We start from the raw sequence: 14,061 nt of genomic DNA, 5'->3' as shown, positions 1-14,061 counted from the left end.
AAAATATTATATTTTTTAACCTGCTAAGCTGTTGCCCATCCTCAGTTTTCTTTGTTGGTTTGAAATGTGTCTACATATTAATAAGAAAAGGAAGGGCTTGTGTGGCATGCTGTTGTCTTGTTGTAAAGATACACCTTATGAGGCATGTGTGTCGAGGTCTTATCAGAATGCAGATGTCTTAATATAAACACCACTTTTCTCAAGTTTACCACTGGGAATAGTTTTCTGGGAACATCCTTCATTATTGACATCAGCCATTCTATTAATCCTCATTTTACTGTTTCTTCTTGCATGTTAATATGTGTGCATTTCCATCCAGTCACACAAGTTTTAGTATGTATGTTACTAAATATGTTGCTGTACAAAAATTCTCATATGTTTTTATTGTAGTTTGTGTATTGAGGAAAACTTCATACATTTCATGCCGCACCTTTGAAACAGAGGACCAGAAGCTGTAGTCTTTCTTTTTCAGATAGTGATTAAGTTTACCATTACAAATTCTCAGAATAGCAGTCTGTCCTGAGAATGAATTAGGTAAAGGAAAGGGCAGTCAACTGGAGTTTCTGAGACTTCTCTGTGGATGTGATGGTAGAGAGTGTATGCACGTGTAGACAAAACTGATGTTCTGTAAAGTATTGTTTTTTAAATACAAAGAAAGCAAATATGATTTAAGTTTAATTAACTCCATATTGAATATATTGCTCTTGTCTTTCATTTGGAGTTTTCCTTGTTAAAAGGTGCTACCAGGTCAATGTGAACAAGTAAACAGTATATATTAGACCAATACTTCTTCCTAAGCATTGTCTTGATACCTATTTTTTCAGTATAGGAAAATAACCACCTCTGCAAATAGTACACTTAAGACTGCAAGACAGAAGTCCCTAAAGGTCATTTAGCAGTGCTGTTTTGAGCAAAGACTGCTCCAGTGGTCATTTTCTTTCAGATAGTGACAGGTGGCACACATAAAAAAATGCCTATATTTTAGCACTCTTCATTAAAAGACAAAAAGTCTTGTGTGTTTTTTCTTCACATGATTTTAAATAAATAAATAAAATTAAAATATAATTTAATTAATTAATATAAATAAATAAAATTAAATATAAATTTAAGGATCAAAGAGGCTGCTCCTAGTCCAGGCACAGAGGTTATCATGCTTCTATATTGTTATGTACAGTAATTTTTTTTTCTGTTTCTGTAGTCAAATATTTTTTGTCTCGATGACAACAAAACTGATTCTTGAGCCTGATATGACTCAGTGGAAGAAAAGTCTTTGCTCAGTGCCATTTCATAGACTGCTAATTTTCTAATATTAGAAATTACTTTCAGTCCTTCCAGTTTGTTATTTCTCTCATGAAACCTAGAGTTTAGAATGAAATTGTCTTTTCAAGCAGTGAATTCTAGTTGTATTGGAATACCTTTTCTATATTCGTGGAGCCATGCTTTTATACTTTCATGTTGACATAATGGATTTTGAGCATGGTTCAAAATGTGAAATCAAGATGAAACTTGTTCGTATCGTTGGTGCTTAGAACTTGATTATTAATCAAAAGTATCTTATAGTGAAAGTCTCTTCTTATGTCAAAAAAGTTTTGACATAATTTTTGCTATTTCCTTTTCTGCTGTATTATTATTGTCATTGTATGTAATGGCAAGAAACAAACATCTTTTGTATCCTGTTGCTGGGAAGGAGTAGGTATTTGCCTAGTCTTTGTCATTAGAAAGATTTAAATCTTGGTGGCATGTAAAAATATCTGCATTAAGAATAGCTGATTTCTGATGTGTCTTTTTTGTTTCGTTTCTTTTTTTTCTTCCAATAGAAAACCGTTGCATCTCCAACTGTTTCACGCCTTACAGATACTTCAAAATTCACGGGTTCTCACAAAGAGAGGTTTGATGCCAGTGGGAAAGGAAAAGGCAGAGCTGGCCGAGAAGATCTGGTGGATAACTCAGGATATGTATCTGGTTATAAGCATGCAGGCACATATGATCATAAAGTACAAGGAAACAAGTAAGGCTGAGGGTTTACAACACAGAGGGGAATAGAGTATATATTTGTAAGGATGATGTTATGAATCCCACATGTTTCAGTCATTGTGAATGTTGAGACTATGTTGTCAAGAAGTTGTCTTCAGGAACTGGAACTGATTTCAACATCTGCTGAACTACTTGCAGTACAATGCCACTTCATTACATTCCTCATGCATATATTTGCAAAAATAAATTAATATGTAGGTATAAAAAATACATTATTTTGTTGAGCTTTAGGAAAAAAACCCAAATCAACAAACAACAAAGCCAAAGTCAAGAGCAGTTATACCACACTTTGTCAATTCAAGCAAAATAACTCAAACATTCCTTGGTGTTCAGTTGCCCTGATGATGTCAGAGAACCTCTTGAAAAGAGGATCTTTCATACCAGTCTTTCTGAAGAATATCCCATTACTTATGCAGTTTCATTTGACTATTATTTTAGGGGTTTTTTTTAATGTCTTATATGGGATCTAGCACTTTTCTTAAATAAACCATGGGGAAGTAAGTGGTAGTAATATACTAGGTTCTAGCCTGTGATTGTCATATACCACTCATTGAAAAACTGAAAAAAAAAAGCTATTTCTAAGACAATATAGGCTCTAAAGTATTTTATGTCAGCAGAAAGAGCTGGAAAATACCAGCCCTTACTTTCCTCCTGTCTATACTTTGTGCTTGTTCTTGTGTCTACTGTAGCATGGTTCTGACTGGCTGGATTTGGATGGAGCTATTGTACTAACCTGAGAGGTGAGGAACATGACATTACTAAGAAAGTATAGTTAAGGATTTTCACAGTCTGTTTTCAAGTTTGCACTGCCTCACATTGGAAGAGAAAGGGGCATTAAGCTAATAATACTTTAAAATATTGTTTATGACTTAACACTGCCAATCAGATTCCTATTAAATGAATGTTGTTTTGCACATATGTTGGCACATAGTCCCTTTAAGCTCTAACATATGTAAGGAAAGCTTATGGCCCCTTGGAGTAAGGACATTTACAATTAATATCTATGTAATCAGGTGCAATTTTCCCACAAAAAAAAACCCAAATCATTATAACTGGGCTACATTTTATGGTTGATTTGTTTGAATCCAAGGGATTTGATTCTCTGTTCACTTTTGCTACCAGACTTGGGGGCAATAGTATTGCTGGGAATGGCTTTCCAATGTTACCAGGAGAGCCAGTCCCACAGGGTTAAGGTACAGGCAGCTGAGTGTGACCTAGCTGGGGTCCAGAATGCTGAAAGAAATTAATTGGAATAAAAATAACTTTTTTTAATATTGGTTGAAAAGGAGAGAAAAGGCCATTCCAATTTTCTGCAAGAGCTCAACAAGTACCTTGATGTATTACTCTGTTTCTCTAAAGTTATGAAAGATAGGATGTTCAGAATTCAAAACCAGCTCTTTGCAGTTCTGCCTTGCTTTCTTTCAAAAAGAGCTTGTGCCCTGATTTTCATGTTCAGCTCTTAATAAAGGTTAATAGATGTATTGCTCTCCCTCCACCCGTACCAGCATCCCACTGAGAGTACATAAACGTGGGTGAGCAGTATGTGCTGTCATGTGCCATGCAGGTGAACAGTCTGTATTTGGCCAATGTATGGAAAGAGAGCTCTGGTTTTCAGCCCTTAAACTGTTCATGTTTTATTCTGCTGACATTGTGTGGTAGCCTGTCCTATAATTTTGTCCTCAGTGACCCTTTGAGCCCATACATCAGCCTAAAACCAAAACAATAGCAAACAAAAGGCAAGGGCTTCCTTGTGGACTTGGAAATCCTTTTGTTTGTTTATAATTCATTTTGATGTTTGTTTTTAAGCGGGAGAGAAGTTTGCCAAAACACAGCACATGCTCCTGAAGATTTAAATTGCTTTTCCCACAGATGGTTACCTGTGAAGAGTTTAGGTGTATGAAAGATGCTCAGGATGCAAAGTGTTCAGCTTTGTGAACCCTTTCCAAGAATTACCCAGTGTTCTGGAAGAGTGAAAGGTTATCCACTACTGTATGGCACTGGGGACCTGTCATACTCCAAAGCAGAAAATAGGATACTTGATACCAACAGTGGCTAAGTTATTCTGGCATGGTAGTAAACTGTCCGAATGTAAAGAGCCTTCTTTGTCACTGATGCCTGTGCACCTGAAGACGGCTCCAGGGTAGTCCTGGTTTTTCTAATGAATCAAAAGGCTGAGCCTACAACCCTTGATGAATTCTTCAGCTGAGTTATATGCAAAATCAGTGTCCCTGTTTTTCCTTTTGATTTTAAGACTTGACTAATAACTCATGGTAACTGAAAAGTTCTAGACCCAGCCTCACTAAAGGGTGACGTCCAGCCTACTGCAGAGTCCAAGAGCACACTGTTGACCTGGGTGTTTGTTCCTAGCTATTGTCTGGCACATTGGGTGACACTTTGCTTTTAGGTACACAAAAGACAGGCTTTCTCAGGTGCCCAAATACAGAGTCTGTAATGCCAGAATGTTTCCATACAGGAGAAGTGATTGGTTAGGAAGATTTTAAGATATAATTAGGTTTTAAACTGTTGGTTCAAAGTGAGAGAGAGATCAGCACACGAAGGCATGCAAGGGAATTGAGAGTGCAAACGGATCCAAGCTGACACTGTCCAGAAATTGAGCTGTAAGAGGCTGATGGAACAAGCAGAGGTTCTGCCAGAGTTTACTTTGCATTGCTTGTGCAGTATAAAATCCCTGCCATAAACCAAAAGCACTTTATTTGTACCTGATGCAAAATTTGAAATTCTCTCAATGCCATAGTAAGCTTGGGATCAGAACCTGGGAAGATGGTTCAGATAGCAGTATTTTATTTTGAGGAACACGCTTCTTTTTTCTACTTTGTTTCTACAGTATGATAGTTTTAAACCTCAAAGTGTTACATGAAAAGAAGTCATTCGGATGTAACAGTTACAAAGGAGAGTTGTTACTTGGAAGATAGTACAGGTTTTTCTCTTTTACTATGCTTGGTGTGAAAGATAATAGCTATGAATAAAAGCATCTTATGCAGCTGTGTATTAGGGGTTCACCACCTACTTAAGGTCTTACTATTCCACTAATATTGATAGGAAATTAAAAGCCTAAATACTTGCTTGATTATTAGCTTTTAAGTTCCAGGCCTGCTTGGGAATGAGGAAAGTACATTTTCTTACTCATCTGCTATTCCCTCAATTCTCAGGACAGTAAGTACAGCTTATACCTCAATGATGACAGGAAAGGATAGCTGAGGAGGTGCTCCATTTTCAGTCCTTAGAGTGTTGTTGAGCATATTCTCTTCTGATGCACCATGCTGCAGACTGTAACTAAACATCATGTCTGAAATAAGGACATGGGAACCTAATAAGATTTACTGTCCTCTCTCTTTTGGGGGCATCTCAATTGATTCCATCTAAATTTCCAGCTTGATTTTCAGCATCTTCCACTATGTAGCACTGTCTTATGTGACATCTTCTATAAAACCCTATTGTTCCTAGTTATATTTGTTTTCATTACTACAGTAGATGCTACCAAAAGAAATATGATCAGAAAGTCAGATAGCTTTTAGGAATAACTGCCTTAAAGAATAGACTCAAATTTCATTTAAATACTGTGGCAGTACACAATCCTTACGTGTGTGTCTACTGAAGCTTAACCTGACCATCAAAACCTGAGAAGACTGAGGGCAAGAAACTAAAATCCTTACTGAGGCAAATGAATAGTCATTACAAATAAGTTTCTAAAAATAATGTTGTTTTTAAGTAAAATATGCAGCAGTCAAAAGGGATTTTCTTATTAGGGCTTGCTTACTAATTCTGTTTAGTCACTCCATGAGCTTTAGTTCAGAGTTTCGCTGGGAGTTTTGCAACTATGGAAGTATCAAAACCAAAAATGATTGTCCTGCTCTTTGTGGTTGTCAAAGCTATCACAATAGCATTACCGAGAAGCAGACATTAAATACACACATAATTTCATGGGTCTTATATGAACAGTTGTAATTAATTGTAGTCAAATATTTGGAATCCCAAGGGAAATGTTGAATATTAGACTATAGACAAAATTTAGTCCCTATTTTTTAAAACTATAATACTTCTTACCTCCTTTTTATTTAGGGAAGGGAAAGGGATATTTGAAAACTACATACATGTCACAGCTTGTGTTTTTCATCAGCATGAGATCGTCTTTCAAAGATATTTTGAATTGAAGTATGTATTTTACTGACCTTTCCTAAACTAAAAATTCTGACAATTAAATTTAAAAGTCTGACAATTTTTTAGCATTTTACAAAGCTTTGTTCACAAAGTACCATTTCAGTCATCCTTTTTTTGCCCTCTATTGGCTCAATTAATATTTTTATAGTAGCTAGAATTAGGCAGAACAAAAAGGCAAATGACTACTATGGGTTTGACTTACAAGTGATAGACATCCCAGCCATCTGTAACCATCTGTAGAGAAAATCCTCATGTATATTCCTCCAAAACCAAAACTTTAAAGTTGTAATTGATAGGTTTTTTCCTTAAGACTTTTCATAGTTATGAAATAAATTTTAATTCTTTGTGCCTGCATGTATGATAGTCAAAACATAACCCTGCCTTCAGGGATGCATGTATTCTGGGGGCATGTGCCTGTCATCTTTGACTAAGAATTCTCTGTTTGCACTGGCCAAGAGCAAACCTTTTACCTTCATGATAGAGCAAATGTTATGTTGCACTGGTACGTGCCCTCTTAACTGACTGTCAGCCTTGCGTGTGTGCCAAAATAACTACACCTTTGTGTATGTTGTTTGTAGTGTGAATATTATGTTCTTGGCTTGTCACTTTGTTGGTATTAAGTAATGTAATGCACAAGACTTGTGTAGGTTTGTGTGTGTACACATGCTCTTTGGATACAGCTTAAGTAATTAAACTGTGTAAATGTTGATGAAAAACTAAAATCTTATTAGGTCCAAGCTCTAGTCCTGCAGTCAATGCTGTTCAGCTTGACTGGTTGGGGTGTTGTTATTCTCCCTTCATACTATAAAGGTGAAGATCTAAGGAGGCTCTTATGGTTTTACCTGTCCACCCTGTTCTGAGAGAAATCACTCTTCAGCAATTCTAACATAGACTTAGTGTGACAAGTGGAGTTTCTCCATGGTGAGGAAGTAGGAGAGAGAGAAAGAGTGAAATCAAGCTTTCCTCTGAGTGCTCTTAAGAAACCATTTAAAACTATGCTCTGCATTTGCCCTAGCTTTGTGAAGCAAGGTGACACTGTGTAAACACAGAGTTGTTCATCATCTGTCAGTAAGTATAAAGCTGTGGTACAGTGAGATGGGAACAGGAAACAGGAGTGTCATACATTGCCTATGGACTCAAGTCTTGCTTAAACCATTATACAATTAAATACCAGAAGCATAATGGCAGCTCTTAAACTTGTGTGAAATTCCTAAAGTCTGGAGTACCTCCAATTAATGCATGTGTACCTCCTGTATTTGAAGGGTTTGCCCATAAAATATCATTTAACAATCAGTTCCTCATTTTGTGCAACCCCAAAGTGCCCATTTGGCTTACTTAATATTACAGTCAGGATTGTTCTTTTAAAGTCTTCAGAATCCTAGAAGTACTAAGAAACCTGTAGTTGCTTTCATGCTGGCGCATTAAACTCAAAAGCAATGCTTTGGATGATGTCCCAGCTAAGAATAATGCTTCTAGAAGTAAAAGAATATTGCAGATAGAACCTCCATGTCTTAATTGTCCAAGTAATTTATTCTTGCAGGGAAAAATATCTGTTAATATATTTGGAGGTTTTTTTCATGTTTTTCAGTAAATTAGACTTGGTATATTGCTTTAAAAACCCTATGGAGAAGGTGGATTTCAGAACAAGTTTAAGATACAACTCTTGACTTTGTTGTCAGAAAACACCTGAATTGGCTTTTTTCATTCAAACTACTTGATCATCCACTCAAGGTAGACTTTGGCAAGAATAAGCCTGATCATAAACAAAAGGGGGGGAAATCCAGCCTCTTGGCTGAGCATTCTTGACACATTTGCAGTTCTGGTAGTCTGAAACAATTTTTTTAAAAAGAAGTTATCTTTTCTGTTCATGCACATGCACACTGTCACTATCTGGGGACATGGATATACATGAGGGCAAAACTACAGAAGAACTACAGAAGAGACTTCTTCTTTCTCTTTAAATCTTGCATTTAGAAATTGGCATTGAAATGCCCAACTGACTAACCTGATTTGGAAAAATGATAAGCTATTATCATATTCCATTGCAGCTAAATAGCCAATGAATTAATTTTCAAATACAGATATACAGCATCTCTTTTTTGTGAGCTACTGTAAAGCTTATGGCACTGTACAAAGTGAGTTTTGATGTAAACATTTGCAAAGACCTCAAAGATAATGCTCATAATTTGTCCTTACCTCCAGTTATCTTTATGCAAGGTTTTTCTAAAACTTTGCACATTTTTCAGGAAAAATCAGAAATATGAGTAAAGCTATACTCAACTAAATTAAAAATGTGGCCCTAAAGATACACTCAGTTCATCCATTTTGATCTTTGCATTTTGATCAGGAGCTACATTATAGATGAACAACAAAATAAGAAAAAATTATGGCAGTCTGAATCCCCACAGTGGTAAATTATTTCAAGTTCCAGTTTACATCAGATGAGTTTCTGTATGCTTCCATTTGCTCAAATGCTATTTTTAAACAAAGTAATTAAATAATGTGAAATAATGCAGCCTGGACTCTGTTAAATAGGGTTATATTAATGCAACTGAAATGCTGTGTATGTCTGTAATATTCAAGCTAAATATGTGCTAGATCTTTACAATAGGGTAAAGTCAGTTAACCTACAGACTGATGTCCTGTATAAAATCGTGTTGGCAAGCTACTTTTGTTAGCACTGTAGTATATGAAAAGGTAAGATCATAGGCAAAACCAAGTTATAGGGTGAAAAAAAGTGTGTTTATTTTCAATCTTTGTGCTGGGTTCAGAATATATCAACTTTGGCAAATTCTTGCAGGAGGGAAATTTTTTTGTACAATGCTTATAATACAAAGTAATTTGTCTTTACATTCTGTAAAGCAGAGAAATGGTCAATGTTAGATAAGTGTATTGAGGTTTATTCTTAGCCAGGTGTGATGTTTCAGAGATTTAAATATTAGAGGAGAAATATATATTTATACAGAAGTATAACTTTTGAATGAGATTGATTTTGTTCAGTCATAAACCATTTATTTATCCACATTATGCTTTATTCCTTTGCTAGCATGTTTATCAGTCCATGCTGTTCCAATATCCATTTCTAATTTGATTTAGATGTTTTGATTCATCATTTGCACAAATCTGAACATGCGTGCTGTCAGGACCTGATCATAAAGGGTGAAGGCAAAACTGTTTTGTCTTTGATTATCTAGAGCACTAATTAAAATTTAATCGTTAAGCAGTTGGGATATGGAGATAGGTCTTGACATAGTCTTCCTTGGAGCACTGTACACTATGATAAAAACCTTCAGTGAAGCTTACTAGTTTTTGTTCTTATTTTCATTTGTCTTTCATCAAGCAGTAAGCTGCTGTGTGCTAATAATTACCTGCAATATTTATAATTGCAGGCATTGCAAACATTAACATGCAGCTGTACTAGCCTACTGTGTTCACTGTGAAATTTTCAACACGGTAAAAAAATTTACATGATCATTTAACCTTACAAGTTTACTTTTTCTCACTAATTTAACACTGAATCTTCTTTTCATTATTGCAAATGAACAACTTGAGCATAGCATTTCTAAATCTTAACTATAGTAGAAAAACATGACCTAAGCAAAGATTTTTAACCACTTGATGAAGGGGGCCAGGCACCTTCCAGTGCAAAGCACACTGGGCAAAATCTTATCCCCACTGCAGCCAGTTCCAAAATTCTAGCTGGTGTTAGCAAAAATAGAAACACCATTACCAAGGGGTTAATATGCTTAGTAACCATGGCAAGAGGTTATGGGGGAGCAGAACAGTGATTCTCTTATTTCCATGTCTTTGTTTCTGTTAATTTAAAACTACTACTCTTCAATCTTTAAAATAAGTAAAAGAAACTTGAAGGGGGGATCATATACTACTAGTTTGTACTAGGTTTTTTCAAGAAAAGGAAACAAATTTATATATATATATATATATATATATATATGCAATATATTTTTACACTGTTTATTAATTCTAGAAAGTATTAAATGTATCACTTTATCTGTGTGAATGTTAAAGTAATGACAATGTTACAGATGTTTTAAACCTTTTGAAGTTGTCTTGTTAAATTCTAAACCCACATTAACAATGGAAAAGCTACTTTGTCTGTAACATTATTGTTGATGTTTTAGGGGAAAAGTTCAAGTGCAGCAGTTGTTTTGATTAGCACTGTAAAAGCTTGGCTTGACAAGTTATAGTGAAATCCATATTTTAAACACCATTTCGTTAAAGCATAGCTTCTCATGAAGTATGTTACTGCTGTTGACTGACTGTATAAAATTGTATTTTTAGTTGGTAAAGTGATCAATAAATGTGTTACTACATCAGTTCTGGCGTTTATTGAGTAAATGATATTTGCTGATAAACTTTGTAAGCAACAGTTATTTTACAGTTGAGATGTTAACTTAGTTGCTGCTGAATTTATAAATTACATGAAAATACTCTCTGAACATTCAGCTGTCTGGTTCTGAGCAGAACTGATTTCTTCTTTTCCATTTATTTTCCTAGTTTGAATAATGACTAAAGCTGACCATTAATATTTTGAGGATTCTTGTATGATGCTTGAATAGCCATCTTAATGGTAATCCACCAAATGAGATCTGTCATCGATGAAGCCATTTGTTTTTAACTAGCTACCTTAGATTGATCCTCAGTGCAAAAGCCTGAGTTACTTCTCTCAGCTTCTTTAAGTGGTATTGAAAATATTTTACTTCTAAGGAAAGAAAGTAATTCGCTACATAGAACATTGTTTCAATGATGTTACATCCAAAATCAAATATGGACCTTCTGTTTGTAAATAACAACATCACTCAGCTTTCCAGTAGCAAATACCATGATTTTATTCAAGAAGCAGAAGGGTGAAGTATTTAACTCAAAACATTGTAATAGAATACTTAATAATGTGACAAAACAAAAAGTCAGAGTGATGCTCTAGAAATACAGCAGTGTCAATTGTTAATTGACATAATGAGCAGTCAGTTGCTAATCCAGTGGTTAGCAACTGCAAGGAGACATAACTAAATAGCTTACAGCTCCCCTGTTTCTTCACCAGTTGTTCCCAAACTGGAAATGGTATTCCTTGTTCTCACACACTAGACAACCTTCTTTAGAACTGCCTTTTAAATGAAATCTAATACAGCTGTGTCCTGAGATAGCTTTTCTTCCTGCACAGAGACCATGGACTGTGCCTCCTATACTCCTTTTAACTCTTAGCATGTATGGGTACTGAAGCTGTAAAAAACATAGTGAAGCAGAACCTAAGGGAAAAATCAAATTCTTTACTATTCAAAAAGCCTTTAAGATAGGGGAAGATAGTACTCTTCTGCCCTATGAGAATATAAGACACTAAGATCTGTATTTTCAAATGAGACTTCCTTCTTTGGATTCCTCTAAGAAGGAAACTAAGATCTGTATTTTCAAAAGAGGATTCCTTCTTCCTTCAAAAAAGGATTTTTTATTATTTTCCTATAGGGCCTCTAGAAATGTCCACTCACCCCTACAGACCACTTTCACATCATGACTTTAAAATGAAAATAACCCCCCTCTGCCAGGATGTGTTCTCTTTTCTCCAGGAATACAATTATTTGGGCTAGTTTTCAGTCTGTGTAGCTACTCTTGCCGTAACTATGCATTCCTGCTCTCGTGTCCATATGTCACATGCAGGCTGATCTTTCCTGGCTCTGTCAAGCTGTTCTACCACAGCCAGGACTACACAGACAGAGGTGTGGAGGCAAAGGCTACCTCTGCCAAATCTGAGTCTTCAGGGGACTTAACCTGGTCTTCTAATTAGCTTTTTTTTTTTCATTTCCTTAGCTTTCTATTTAACTCACTGCACCGATTCATTATTAATGTAAAATAACCCAAGCATATTGGTCACATACTTATTGATAAGTATTCATTAGGTCCCAAGGTCACATACTTATTGATAAGTATTCATTAAATCCCCTCTCAGTCATCTCTTCTCCACAACAATAGTGAACATGTATGGAAGGAACCAAAGGCAGGGATGTAGGTGGTCTGGGGAGGAACAAGCACAGGAAAACAGAGGGATAAGGGACTAGTCCCTTGTCCATGCAGTTATTTGGTGATGTCCTGGATCTCCTAAGTGCCAGCTGCCCTGTCTTATTAAATTAGATATCTAACTATTTTCTTGGGTGAGGGGATTCTCTGTTGTGCTTATGGAGGTCTAATTGTTACCAGCTGGAGTCATACCATGGGTCATAATAGCCAGTGTTACCTATTGTGCCGGCAACTGGAGTGGAATCTGTGGGTGTCAGGAACCCATATGCCTGTGGTGCTAGCATCTGGGCCAAGTGAGGGCATGTCTAGCACCATTTGGCTGCCAGCAGATACTGAGCTGAACCTAGACAGCAAGCAGGGGCTTTAGCTCAGTTACCAAAGCATTCTGGCTGGGCCAGATACATGTGTGTCTCTGAGACAGCTGGACGCACATACCAGAGAGACCAGGCAGTCCATAACAACTACTGGGGAGGCTACAAGGCCTGATGGCATGCGTCTCTACACACATAGAATTTGTGGGATAGTTACTCAGCTGGCTGCACATCTAATCCCAGTTATTCAAGGGATCCAGTGTGTGCTTTAGGCGGGAAGGGAATGATGACATGGGACTGTACCAGCAGATGAAGTGTAGCTGTGATCTTTGTAGACTTGCATGTCCAGATTCCAGCAGCAGGGGAAAATAGTGATCTAGGCACTAATCATTGGATAGGCTGGCTGGAGGGAATCTCATTAAATATACATGTGTTTCCTGACCAGCCCTTCATCCTGGTCAGCCATAGACAGGTTATTGGAACTGATTTTGGTTTTTTGGTGGTGCTGGCTTTGTTTAAGTGTGGAGAATTTCTGTCTATCAACATTACCATCATGAAACAACTTTGCCTTATTTGCAATGGTACTAACATCTGTTGTTGCCTGTATTGTTACAAAGATGTTGATTTGTTGTGTTTCATAACTGATAATAGCTCCCATTAAATTGCTCAAGTTGAGTCTCAAGGCATGTGCATGTCTGCTAATTCTTGATAGAAATTAAAGTTCTTTACATTAAAACAATTCAAGCAACCAATTTTGTTCATTACCCCATCTAAATTAATTTTTTTTTTTAGTATTTTCTTTTAGTAGTATTTTGGTAGGTTTATTCTATTTTAGTACTACTAATTTGAACTTTGCCTCAAAGCAAACACTTTAAAGGAACATTTCTTAGTAGTTTCTTAATAGAAAAAATTCTTGTAGTCGTACACTGACATTTATTCAGTGAGAGTAGGTTCTGTATGTTGACGTCACTGGACCAGATGGAGTATAAAATATGAAAAGTAAATACAGTTTTTTTAATATAAGATTAAAATTTCTTATATCTCTATATGTAAAACATATCTAGATATCTAGATATATCTACACATATTGAAATTGGTATAAAATGTTTCCCATTATTTGAAACTCCATCTCTGTTCTTAGGTACTGTCAGCAGTATGAGGTGATGTTGTATGTTAATTTTGGGATCCTGCTTTAGCTTTAGCTATTTGCCATGACACAGAAATCCTGAAGGATGTAATCTTTTACTTAAGTAAATCTTGTCTACCTTAAAACACATCACAGTGTCTTGTCCTCCGTGCCTTCTCATTCTCATCATCCTCATAAACAGCGCTTGACAATGGTGTTCATCTTGAGCTGTGTCTCATTCTGCTCTGCAGTTTCTTGTCTGTTTGCTCTGTGATGTCCCACTGTATGGGGAAGGAAGCACCCAAGATTGGTAAATGCTTGTGGTCAAAAAGAATGACAGAAGTCAGAGGGCCCACAAAGTTTTATTAGTAAATTACACAC

At 36.2% G+C, this 14,061-nt stretch overlaps 1 protein-coding gene across 1 annotated transcript in view; it reads left to right on the top strand.

The window, feature by feature from the left end:
• The window catches only part of TPPP (tubulin polymerization promoting protein), a 67,133-nt gene extending 56,583 nt beyond the window's left edge, over positions 1 to 10,550 (top strand). The window contains exon 4 of the mRNA XM_036404501.1: positions 1,818 to 10,550. Coding sequence (XP_036260394.1) covers positions 1,818 to 2,012 — 195 coding nt within the window. The 3' untranslated portion in view covers positions 2,013 to 10,550. The remainder of the gene's footprint in view (positions 1 to 1,817) is intronic.
• Positions 10,551 to 14,061: the final 3,511 nt, after the last annotated feature.

This window comes from Molothrus ater, chromosome 1, assembly GCF_012460135.2.
Source record: "Molothrus ater isolate BHLD 08-10-18 breed brown headed cowbird chromosome 1, BPBGC_Mater_1.1, whole genome shotgun sequence".
In the NCBI taxonomy this organism is placed as follows: domain Eukaryota; kingdom Metazoa; phylum Chordata; class Aves; order Passeriformes; family Icteridae; genus Molothrus; species Molothrus ater.
The sequence above is the reverse complement of the archived record's forward strand: the minus strand, read 5'-3'. Positions and strand labels throughout refer to the sequence as shown.